This window comes from Schistocerca nitens, chromosome 1 (assembly GCF_023898315.1).
Source record: "Schistocerca nitens isolate TAMUIC-IGC-003100 chromosome 1, iqSchNite1.1, whole genome shotgun sequence".
NCBI classification, from domain to species: Eukaryota; Metazoa; Arthropoda; class Insecta; order Orthoptera; family Acrididae; genus Schistocerca; species Schistocerca nitens.
Genome location: NC_064614.1, coordinates 533,876,869 through 533,889,826, shown reverse-complemented (window position 1 = coordinate 533,889,826; position 12,958 = coordinate 533,876,869). Strand labels below are relative to the sequence as shown.

The 12,958-nt window shown below is 44.8% G+C and overlaps 1 protein-coding gene across 1 annotated transcript in view; it reads right to left on the bottom strand.

Moving 5' to 3' along the window:
• The window catches only part of LOC126259615 (iroquois-class homeodomain protein IRX-4), a 247,300-nt gene extending 237,089 nt beyond the window's left edge, over positions 1–10,211 (bottom strand). The window contains exon 1 of the mRNA XM_049956571.1: positions 9,988–10,211. Within this exon, the coding sequence (XP_049812528.1) occupies positions 9,988–10,077 (90 nt within the window). The 5' untranslated portion in view covers positions 10,078–10,211. The remainder of the gene's footprint in view (positions 1–9,987) is intronic.
• Between the last annotated feature and the right edge of the window lie 2,747 nt (positions 10,212–12,958).

Genomic DNA, 12,958 nt, shown 5'->3' with positions numbered 1-12,958 from the left:
GTCTTCCAGCATCTGGGGGTTATAAGCTACTGAGTCTCATGGCAGGAAGCAACACTTTCTGGAGGGCTTTTATGATAGGGGGAGGAATAGGCGAATAAAGCTGCCTACATTCTTCTCCATATTCTGATTAGCTGCTATAGATAAATGTTAAATAATTTTGTGGGGCTGTTTGGAGCTCGCGGAATGAGGCAGACTTCGGCAGCCTTCGTGGGGTTTGACTAGCAAGTCGTCGGTCCTGTAAGTCGCAGTTGGTGTTTTAAGCGTTTAGCTATAGTCCTGAGTTGGTGATCCTTTAACAGTGTTACTTTCCAAGTACTGGAAGACTACAAGAATCAGAAGAGAGTTCCCCTGAGCGGACGTGGAGTCTTGGTTTGTCGTTTCCGCTTTACTGTGCGACTGTTGCCTTTAAGTGAGCCTGCAGGTGCTCGATAGGCAGAAGTGCCTTATCTCAGAGCGAGAAGGCATTAGCAAGGTGGAGGAAGCGTTAATTCGATGGAGCTGACTTTGCGAGTTTTAATTTAAGCAAATAAATTTCAGTCGTTTCGTGGATATTTAAGTGGCGTGTTTCTGTGTGTCTTGTCACCTGTTGTCGCTGAACTGTTTTCCTGTTACGTTTCTAGGCGCGCAGTCCGGAACCGTGCGACTGCTACGGTCGCAGGTTCGAATCCTGCCTCAGGCATGGCTGTGCGTGATGTCCTTAGGTTAATTAGGTTTAAGTAGTTCTAAGGTCTAGGGGACTGATGACCACAGCAGTTGAGTCCCATATTGCTCAGAGCCATTTGAACCATTTTGAACCTGTTACGTTTCTGTGGAGATTATGAACGGAAGTCGTTAGCAGCCACCTTGAGGAGGTATGTGAATCATTAGGGGAATACATTTTCCAATACAGAGGTCGGATGTCGGAACCTTCCTGAGAGTAGTTAGACAGCCATTGACTTTGGGGTAGTGAGATGTTTAATCGTGCCTCGCTTGTCAAGGTGATGCTGGAGACCCTTATTTAGATTGGTTTTATCTGAATAGCAGAGCAGAGAACTGACCCGGGTCCGCTATTAAATGTTTCCGACTAAACTTGCGGTTCGGCACGTTCAGTAATTCGTCGCACGCGCCGCACATCGCCAAAAGTGGAAGCGTTCTGGCCGCAACTGTGCTTTCGCGCAACGGCAAGAAAGCTCAGAGTCACGTAAGCGAGGAATATTTCACATCACATGTGAATTGTTGGATCTAATTTTCGAAATTCGTGATGGTGCTAACTGTATCCCTACTTGTTTTTATACAAACAGTAGACTATCGCTCTGTGAGTAACTTAGAACTAGATATCCTCGGTGAAGCGAAGCAGCGTAAATCACAATATAAAGGGAAGTCGCCTGGTCCAGATTGTATAACAGGTGGGTTTCTTTGAAAGTATGATACAATAGTTCCATACTTAGCAATCTTATACGGCCGCTCTGTCTTCGAAATGTCCACATCTAAAGACTGGAAAGATGCACAAGTCACACCAATACCCAAGGAAGAAAATAGTACTAATCCGTTCAATTACATATCCATACCACTAAGGCTGAAATGCAGTAGGATTCTGGAACATATACTGTTTTCGAGCATTATAAATTGACTCGGAGGAAAATATTTATTGACAGATTGCCATCACGGATTCACAAAATATCGTTCTTGTGAAACACAAGTAGCTCTTTATTCTCGTGAAGTAGCAAGTGTTACCGATAAGTTTCGCCAAACTGATTCCATATTTTTAGACTTCCAGAACGCTTTTGACACCGCTCCTCACAAGCGACTTCTAATCAAATTACGTGCCTACGGAGTAGCGTTTCTGTTGTGCAGCTGCGTTCCTGATTTCCTGTCAGAAAGGTCACAATCTGCAGTAACTGACGGAAAGTCGTCGAATAAAATAGAAGTAATATCTGGCATCCACACTCTACTGTTCCTGTTCTACATAAACAATCTGAGCAGCCGTCTTGCATTGTTTGTCAGATGATGCTGGCATTTACCTACCCATTAAGTCATCACATGATTAAAACCAACTGCAAAAGTTTTATACAAGATAGCTGTATGCTGTGAAAAGTAGTAGTTGTCCCTATAGTGAAAAGTGTGAAGTAATCCGCATGAGTAATAAAAGAAATCCGCTAAATTTCCGTTACACGATAAATAACATAAATCTAATGTCTGTATATGCAACTAAATACTTAGGGATTAGAATTACGAATAACTTAAATTGCAACAATCACGTAGATAATGTTGTGGGGAACGTGACTGCTATTTATTGGCAGAAAACTTAGAAAATGCAGCACATTACTAAAGAGACCACATACACCCACCTCATCCGCCTTTTTCTGGAGTAATGCTGTGCAGTGTGGAATCCGCATCACACAGTACTGACGGAGGACGTCGAAAAAGTCCACAGAAGGGGAGTGCGTTTTGTGTCAGAGTGGTAAGCATATGATACATGAATTGGAGTGGCAGTCATTAAAACAATGGCGTTTTTTGTTGCGGCTCATGAAATTTCAATGACCACTTTCTCCTCAGAATGTAAACATATTTTGTCCGTGTCACACTACATATGGAGAAATGATCTTCATAATAAAATAAGAAAAATCAAAGCTCACACAAAAGATTTAAGTGTTCGTTTGTCCCACGCCCTGTTGGAGAGTGGAACGGTAGAGAAGTAACTAGTAGCTTGAAGGTGGTTCGATGAACCCTCTGCCTGGCACTTGATTGCTAACTGCAGAGTACTCGTGTAGATGTAGATGTAGAGATTGACGTATATGACTCAGTGGTTCGTTCTTGTCCACCAGGAGCAGCGCATTTATTGGCGTGTACAACATGGAGCTCAGGGCACCGCCGACTGCTTTGCACAGGAGATTGCGAGAGTGACGGGGAAAACTTAATACAAACGGCTTGATTAAAGCTAGATGTAATGTTAGTCCCACCACCCTCTTTGCACCCCAGTTGAATACCGTTCTCGACTGTAATATTTCTTGCGTTTTCGCACTTTTCAGTATCATGTTAACGCGAAAATTACACCGGAGCTTGTTGTCATTGGACCCAAAAGCCGTCCGGTCCTATTTTACAAGTGCGAGTCTCTGGTAAATGGTGCCTGTTAAATATTATTACTGAGAAGTAGCTAGTACAGACGTTTAAGCTCCAGTTATTAGAATACAATATCCATCGACAGACTGATTTGGCGCAGACACGCTGCCAGCCTTTTATTCTCTGCGTAAACACATAGGGCATGTATATGTTGTGAAAGATTTTGCATTTAGAGAATTGAGTATGTTCATCGTGGGTATGTTAAACTGGAGCGGAAACGAGACTGACCCTTCTGACAGTGTCTCTCAGTGTCTACTCGATTATTTCGTGTTTCTGTAGACCACAATCCACCACTCAGTACTTGCAGTAGCTTGCAGCAAAGCTGATTTTGGTGGGTCCACAATGTATTTATTAAGAGAGAACAATGTACCTGTACATTATCATACGTATCAACTATGTAGATGAACATATAAAATTTACTAGCCTCAGCGAGAGGCACTGGGAGATGAAAAATGAATCGTAGTGAATGTTAATGAATGGCAATGTACAGTTTTTACGCATATATCCACTCAAACTGATAGGCGATGGACGAATAGAAACTTAAACTGAGCTCAAACTGAACTCTTTCTCGTACATAGTTGCGCAACAGAAGACTGCGGCACGTAGCCTCAGACTACATGCAAGACACACACCCACGCTTAAGACTAGGATTCTAACACGAAGAGAGATCTGAAAAAGACTAGCAGACAAAAGTTACGTATTGAGCAGGTTTTGGGTGAAAATGTCAAATAGGCAGACCGTGCCAGCGGACGCGCTTCCTTGGTGTGAACCCGCTGGCAAATGGAAAGGTACCTACTCATCTGGAAGAGTACCTGCGCGCTCTTGTTTAAAAGGAAAAAATCCACTTAGCCGTATGCCTCACGTGCAAGTAGGGCCTCTCTTGTAGAACAGTTCCTGACGAGCACGAGCTAACAGCGTTAAAGTAATCCAATTGAATGGCTCGGATTCCGCCTGCTAATGGAGTAGAGGAGCACGTAACGTGATTCGTGTACATGCGATTAGCTGATTGAATGTACGCTTGCCGCTGCGACCAGGCCGAGCAGATGTTCCCACCCCCGGCGGCTCTGTGCCACCGGCCTCGGAGGCCGCTGTTTGCTCCACTCGATTGATTTCCCTATACGCACTCCACTTGATTATCAGCCCTATCTTCGGAGTGTTTGGTTCAGCACTGCTTACTTTTCGCGCTGCCCGACAGCTGATTCTGCTTCTCGTACAAATTATTTTCTTTTGTAGCCGGAAACACAGTATTCCTAACATAAAAATGAACATAACAGACTACAGACTGATAGATCGATAACTGATAGATCAGTAAACATAGAAGTTAGCAGCTGAATCCGTTGCAGTGTTCTGTTGCATGTTCTGAAATAATTATGAATTTCAGGGCATTTGCGTAACAGATCTTACACGCTTCAATCATCTCCCATCTCTTTGTCAACAATGCATCAACTACTGTGTAAACGAAACTGCATAACGGCATTCTCAGCATTTTGTAGCGTAGCTCCGAAGATGGGTTGTTTTCTCAACTACAGATAGACAGCATGAGGAGTTGTTAATAGAAATTAAGTTGCTTAGCATCTTCAAGACATATTTCTGTAAGAAAATCGTCATTTAAGAAGAAGAATCATGATTTGTAAAACAAACAAACACAAGAATCTAATACCTCTGCAGAAAAAGAAAGGTGCCCTCGTTCTTCACAACAAACAACAATGGAATCCTGGTTTGCTGCATCAAAAGCTTGGAGAAGGCTCTGCCAATGATGATAGTAGCTTCTTAAAATCACTTATCTATCAGAGGCTGACAAATTCGGTTTTCAACTAACGATCGGATGTAATGTTAGAATGTATCGCGCTGTCGACATGTAAGACATGGAGCATTATCTTGGATAGTGGAACAAACCAGTCATGCTATTTTTGACGAAAAAAATTCAATTTCCGGCGAAAATCGTGTAAGTAGCACCAAAATGAAGGCGACCCAACGAATATTTCAACCCCATTCGCTTTGTATGCGAATACCATTAGCAGGATCTCCTCTTTCCAAAATGAAGTGTCAGGCCGGGTATTCCGAAAGAGATGTAGTCGAAGGTTATGTATGTCAGTGAGGTGTCCCAGAATGGGTGAATGGGAGATGCACTAACAGGATGACATATGGTCTCGGGCTCCGAAGACGCTATAGCTCTCTGCTTAAATCTGTCTTGAATGGAACAGCATGGAAAATGCTACGAGCAAAACTAAACATTGTTTACTGGTTTACGATTACCTTGTTGAATAAGAGAAGTATGACTGCAACGGACATTCACCGTCCAATCTGATACGTTTACTCGGGTAAACCAATGTTTCGTAGGCTGATGTGAATCTTCAGTTAAGGAAGTCAGCATGTTCGCGAAGAAGAATGAAACAGATCGTCCCTGTAGCTAACAGAGAGACTTGTGATGAGAGTTGGTGGTTTAATTAGAGAGAGAAGATTCGCTATGGGAATACCAATAAATGATAGAACAATATACTCGTTACAATTTGCAGATGACCAACTGATTATAGCCCAAGACTAAGTGGACATAGAGTATATGACCAGAAAATTGATTCAAGAATGTAAAAAATCAGGTCTAAATGTAAACATGAATAAAACAAAGTACATGGTAATTGGTGGAGTGAATGGAGACTTAATATTAGAAGAAGGGATGGGAACAATAACAGCTACTGAGGAATATAAATATTTAGGTGTGAAAATTACAAATGATGGGAAACAGGACAAAGAAATTAGATCAAGAATAAATTCTGGAAAGCCGACAATCTCTTTATTGAATGGAATTCTCTGGGACAAACACATAACAACTGATAACAAAATAAGGATTTTTAAAACAATAGTTAGGAGCATTATTACATATGGTTCAGAAGTGTGGACAACAAAATGGCAACTGAAATCAAAATTATTAGCCACAGAAATGGATTTCTGGAGACGTTCAGCAAGAATATCAAGACGAGAAAGAATAAGAAATGAAGTAATCAGAGACAAGATGAAATGTAAAAATTCAATTATTGATTTCATCGAGCACAAACAACTTAAATGGTATGGACACATCAGACGAATGGAACAGAAAAGGCTACCTAAATGCATAATCGACTGGGTGCCAATTGGAAGAAGAAAAAGGGGACGACCACCTGATACATGGATACAGGGAGTTCAGTCAGCAATGAGGAAGAACAACATTCCTGAAGATTTATGGACAAATAGAGAAGAGTGGAGAACAATAATTAGTGACTTACTGTAATCTAGAACAGGTGCTGGAAAAATGTACTCACATTGTAAATCCAGAATAATAATAATAGATTCGCTATGTGGAATAAGCCGTGACCAGCTGGCGATGTTTAATGAATATTATGTATTGTGAAGCGGCTGTAGCAGATGAAATGAAAATGTGTCACATATTCACAAAAAAGTACTATGATCAGGGAAATAACACCTTACTTCTGTAACTGACTGTGTACCAAATACTTTGACAACGATACGCTATTTAGGCTGAGGCAACGAAACCTCTAGCCATGTCCTCTGTTCCCAAAATATTCGTCTGCCGTTCAGCTTCGTCAAGTTTTTAAGGAAACACCAAATCGCATTACTCTGTAATCTCACATCAGTTTGAAAGCTTTTGTGACGTCTTACTACAGCTCTACGACATGGAGCCATATCACCTTTGAAGACAGATCTTGTTCTGAATTCATAGGCACTTTGCCAGTTGTTAACGAAAACTAAAATTCTATGTCTAAATTTAACCCCTGTGATGCTGACGATAGGTATCGGTCCAATAAATTCGATTAATCTGCCACATCGGCGAAGGTTGCTGGTCGCTGTAAGACACCTACAACCGTGTCTTAGGTAGGAGTACCCCACAACAGACAAATGACATCTCACACACGGCGAAAAGTTAGAAACGTCAACGTATGTGTGGTTCTATGTCCGACTGCATTTACACTGCCGACTGACTGAGATCACTGTCGAAGCCGTTAATCTGAAAGTAGTGGGGCATTCGCAAAAAAGCGAACTCTGGGGAAACAATGTGGCCGGACAGAGCTTTGAGGTCTAGAAATGAACAAGGCAATCTCATTCGTTACCCCAATTTAGGTAACATCTCTCGTTCCCTGCTCCCTGTTAAGATTCTTAAGGCACCTGCAACCTAGCTTCAGTGTGAGAATCGCGTCCTGGTTTTTGGGGAAGGTTTGAACGCCCAGTGTCTAATAAGACAGAGGCATGGAAAGTACAGGTGTGCGACCTTTTACTGCGGTTCACTTCGTAACGACTGATCTCAGTAACGGTCGTGAACGACGCCTTGGTCATTGAAGTGATTCATCTTAACAACCTACTTCATAAACTGTACTGTCACTAGGAGAACAACGGTGAACTCAAAAAGAAAAATCATGAAGTACTGCTCTGTCATACGTGTTAAGGGATGAGAAAAAGACTATGTGCGTCCTTAATTGACCAATTATGTACTCCCTAGTTAAGTGAGACTGATATGTCTGGAAAGAACCACTGTGCGGTTAAGAAACACGTACTTCCCAAAGGGGTGAAAAGAGCCCAGCTCAAAAAGGGCAAATAGCCAGACCGTATTCATCCAGTATTTGACAATGAGAGCACTTAGTGATTTACGACAAAGCTTACACATAATGTCAAACTTTTACGAGACGTTTTCTCGCTCAGACTCTCTACAAAATGATGAAAGGAAAAAACTTTATCGCTTATTGTATTTTCGCTGCCCATTAAGTAAAACTGGCGCATCAGACATGACCTTTTAATTGATTACTTCTGTACAAATAACTCTATCCGCAACAAATTTTGCAGACTGTGTCCACACATACAATTAGATGTACCTGCAAAATCATCGTCAGTCACGTATTTCAGGAGATATGACGTCATAAACATTGAGCTACGCGAAATGAAACTGGAGGGTGAAGTTCGCTAGAGATACAGGTGAAATACGTGCACTGATATCTGTGAAATACATTAACATAAAAGTTTTCTGAGTAGCGTACCGCGTCGTAGTGTAAAAAGCTGCCTGCCGGAGAGGCCGAGTGGTTCTAGGCGCTATAGTCTGGAACCGCGCGACCGTTACGGTCGCAGGTTCGAATCCTTCCTCGGGCATGGAGGTGTATGATGTCCTTAAGTTAGTTAGGTTTAAGTAGTTCTAAGTTCTAGGGGACTGATGACCTCAGAAGTTAAGTCCCATAGTGCTCAGAGCCATTTGAACCATTTTTGTAAAAAGCTTCAGTGGAGAAAACAACGTTTCGGCCACTGTTACACTGGCCTTCTAGAACCAGAAAAGGGCCACCGTAACCGTGGCCGGAACCTTGGTTTCTCCGCTGTAGTTTTTTACACTATGATGCGGTACGATAACCAGAGAACTTTTATTTTAACTGACTCTGGCTGCAGAGGCCTACGGAATTATGTACGTGAAATGTGTTAAATACATCTGAGATAAAAGTGACATGTGCGAATGTGGTCAAAGCCGCTGGTAAAAAGCTCCAGCTAATTCTCTGAATCATTTTCAGCCAAACTTGGTGCACGTATTACTTACTATGTGGAAGGAAAGGCTGTGGGGGTAAGAAACAGCAACTTCGTATTGGTTTCGGGAAGGTAACGCTTAATGGGAAGCGAGGAGGTAGAGATGGTGTAAGGGATCCGTGATCCCACGAACATAGATGCTAGTATCCGACGCCCAGGCCGATAGTAGACAGGAGTCGATTGTCAAGCGCTGCAGGAGGCAGTGAGACGAGTGTTGAGTGCGGGGTAGCACTGGAGAGGACCGAGTCAGAAGTAGTGCGGGAGAGACGGGGAAGAATGGCGGTCGAGTGAGTTGTAAACGGTAAAATTCACCGGAGTATGACGTGTGAGCACGTCCCCCTGATCGTCGTGGGGTTGACCCTCACTAATACCGATTCGCGAGTGATATGAAACAGAAAGTGACAAGTGCCGAATAACGTGTTTCGCGTCAACCGCGTCGGCCAGCAACAACCATGGATTGCAGTGAGGATTGTTGTGAATGCTAACCATCAACATTGCGTGTGACGAAGCACTGAAAATCAACCATCAATAAAAAGATACAACTGTAATTAGACATGTAAGGCGAAGGTAGCAACTGCCTCAGAATTTGTGTATTAGTAGGAAATATATATCAATCTGTACATCGCAACCTTTATGGTCCTTAATAATAGACAAACTTCCAATCATTGCACTATTCAGTCTCAGAACAGCCGCACGCGGTTGAAATATCCCCAAACCACAGCAGAAAAACCGATGCCTTTCATCCATTAAGCACACGGTCATATAATCATAATAATTAACTGTTTGGCGGCTTCGGTAAATTGTACAAAACCCAATAAGGATTTTAAACGGGGGTGTTTCAATGGGAACACAGAGTGGTGGAAGGAGGACATGGACACAGAGAGCGGGGAGGAGTGTTGGACAGAAGAGTAGAGGAGAAATGGACAGAGAAAACAAAGAGGAGGAGGTGGAAAGAGAGGGAGAGGGGAGGAAGAGACGGACCGAGAAAGGGTTAGGAGGATATGGACAGAGAAATAGGGAGGATGAGATGGGCAGAGAAAGGAAAGAGGATGAAATAGACAGAGAGAGAGGGGAGAGAAGCAGATGGCTAGAGATGGAGGGAAGTAGCAGATGGACAGAGAGAGGAGCAGGAGATGGACAAATAGTGGAGGTGGACCGATGGAGAGGTAGAAGGAAATGGATAGAGTGAGGGATGAAGAGATGGTCAGAGAGATGGGCAAGGAGGAGATCGACTAAGAGACTGCCGACTACGCAGTTTCATCCCGTCGTCATCACCGCCGCGTTTATTTTCCTGAACTGTGAGTGAATACCAGACGAGGTGAGTTGGCGGGTACTCACGGTGGAGGTGTAGAAGGGCGCCTGGTCGGCTCCCAGCGCGGGGAAGTAGGCGGCCATGCCGTCGGGCGTGGCGTAGGGCGCCGAGTACATGGAGAGCGGCAGGCCGGGCGGCGCGGCGAGTCGCTGGTAGCCCAGCAGCTCGTACTGGCACGAGCAGACGCTCTGGCCCGTCAGCGGGTCCGTGAACAGCGGCCGGCCCGTGTCGCAGCAGCGCGCCGCGCCGCCGCCCGCCACCGGGCTCGTGGGCGGTGCGGAGGCGGCGGCGGCGGCGGCGGCTGCGGCGGCGGCGGCCGCGGCGGCGGCGGCGGCGCCGGGGGTGGGCACGGCCCCCGCTCCGGAGGCGGCCACGGGCGCGGCGGCGGCGGCCACGGTCGTGCCGGACGACGGCGGCGGGGGTGGACTACCCGACACGGCCACCTGCAACACGACACGGCGATTCCTTAGCTGCGATGCCGAGAACGGCGGGGGCGGCAGCGTATTCCGTACAGTCAAAATGTCATATTCATATCCGCAGAGGCTCTACATGGCTGCAGCTCCTGTAGCCTCTCGCGTACATGTCTCCTTGCCACTGAGATGCGTCGAATCTGGGATATGCGCACAGAATTTTGACCCTTGTTGCGGTTTGCTAGCCTAATGCGAAATGCAAGCATTTAAGACACCATCTCATACATTACAAAATTTATGTTATACTAGAAAAGATGACATACGAGGGCTATTTTTTTCTTAACCTCCGATCGGTCGCGAAATAGAAAATTACGTTCAAAGACCAGACTGTGTGGCCGAGCGGTTCTAGGCACTACAGTCTGGAACCGACCGAACGCTGCGGTCGCAGATTCGAATCCTGCCTACGGCATGGATGTGTGTGATGTCCTTAGGCTAGTTAGGTGTAAGTAGTTCTAAGTTCTAGGGGACTGATGACCTCTGAAGTTAAGTCCCATAGTGCTCAGAGACATATGAACCATTTTGAAACACTTTCAAAGTAAAAATGATTTTATCTGCAACATTTAGCTACATCTTCTAGCTACTTCCCTACATAGTCGCTGCTAAAACTTAGGCGTATGTCATACCGTTGTACCACCTTACCGCCGGTCGAAGTGGCCGTGCGGTTCTAGGCGCTGCAGTCTGGAACCGCGAGACCGCTACGGTCGCAGGTTCGAATCCTGCCTCGGGCATGAATGTGTGTCATGTTCTTAGGTTAGTTAGGTTTAACTAGTTCTAAGTTCTAGGGGACTAATGACCTCAGCAGTTGAGTCCCATAGTGCTCAGAGCCATTTTGGACCACCTTACCAATAACCTCCTCATGGAAGACAGCCGGCAGTGCTTTCCGCCAATTCTGGTCTGTGTTAAAATGGTGTGATCGTAGCCAGCAGCTCATTTCACTGAAGAGATGAAAGTCGGAGGGAGCCTAGTCAGAGGGTCCTATGATGAGTAATTAAACATTTCCCATCGAAAACGCTGCAAGAGTGTCTTCACTGCACCAGCAGTACGAGCACGAGAATTGTCATGAAGAAGGAAACGCATGTCAGCTACATTCGATGCCTAAAATCAAGCGAAACCATTAAGAAGGACTTCACCCTCGGCCAAGGATACTTTTTCTACGCATTTTAATGTTCTGTGCACTAAGAACTGAAAAGTGCGACTTTACACGATAGACGGGCATACTAGAGACGCTGCGCAACATATTTGCGTAGTGATTCACCAGTGGTTTTATTTTCGCAATCGATCAGAATTTGAAAAACAATAATTCTCGTACACCTGATGTTGAAGCCCTTGCCGACATAACCATCCTGCCCTCCAGATTTAGCTTTTCCGTCATTTATCAAAATCGCTCCAAGCAAATGTCGGGTTGGTTTCTATGAAAAGCGTCTGGCCGATTCCGTTCCCCATCCTCTCGTAATCCGACCTTGTGCTCCATCTCTAATGACCTGGCTGTCGACTGGACACTAAACTCTTTTCTTCCTTCCTTCTCTCTGAGGACGTAAAAACAGTTTATAATGTTCTTTGGCAGAACGTCCAGTGTTACTGTGGAAACTGCACAATTTTTCAACTAGACAGCTGCTTATTTGCTTCAAGTCCAAATACGGCTCTCCACTACAGCTTCTCACATTCGAACCTGAAAACGACGAGCAGTTGCAAGTGTGACTTCACGATAAACCCGACCCTATCTTCACATACTTTTCAACATAGGATAAATCGCTTTGTCCCGTCTTACTTTAAAATCACAATAGGATGGCAGAAAGGTTACTGACCACAGAAATGCCGGCCGGAGTGGCCGAGCGGTTCTAGGCGCTACAGTCTGGAACCGCGCGACCGCTACGATCGCAGGTTCGAATCCTGCCTCGGGCATGGATGTGTGTGATGTCCTTAGGTTAGTTAGGTTTAAGTAGTTCTAAATTCTAGAGGACTGATGACCTTAGAAGTTAAGTCCCATAGTGCTCAGAGCCATTTGAAGCTTTTTTGAGCCACAGAAATACCCAGTAAAACCCAAATTAGCGTATCTCCAACACACCCAGATTCTGAACACCGGACTAATGTAAGGAAACAGACGACTCCAGAAGAGCCAACCAAGCGAAGGTGCGAAATGCTGTAGTCAGTTAAACGGAGATTGAAATCCTCCCGTCTTTTTCATGAATCGCGTAATGTAAATTCCGAGATGGTCCCTTTGAAAGGGCATAGGCAGATTCCTTGTCCGTCCCTCCCCAGTTTGGGTTTGTGCTGAGTCTCTAATCTTCTATTATTTCGAATGTTGAAACGTGTGTAAATCTTACGGAACGTAACTGTTAAGTTTATCAGTCCCTAAGCTTACACACTACTTGACCTAAATTATCCCAAGGAAAAAACACACACAGACCCACCCGTGCCCAAGGGAGGACTCGAACCTCCGCCGGGACCAGCCGCACAGTCCATGACTGCAGCGCCGCCGACCACTCGGCTAATCCCGCGCGGCTTTTATTTCCAGAACAATATGTTT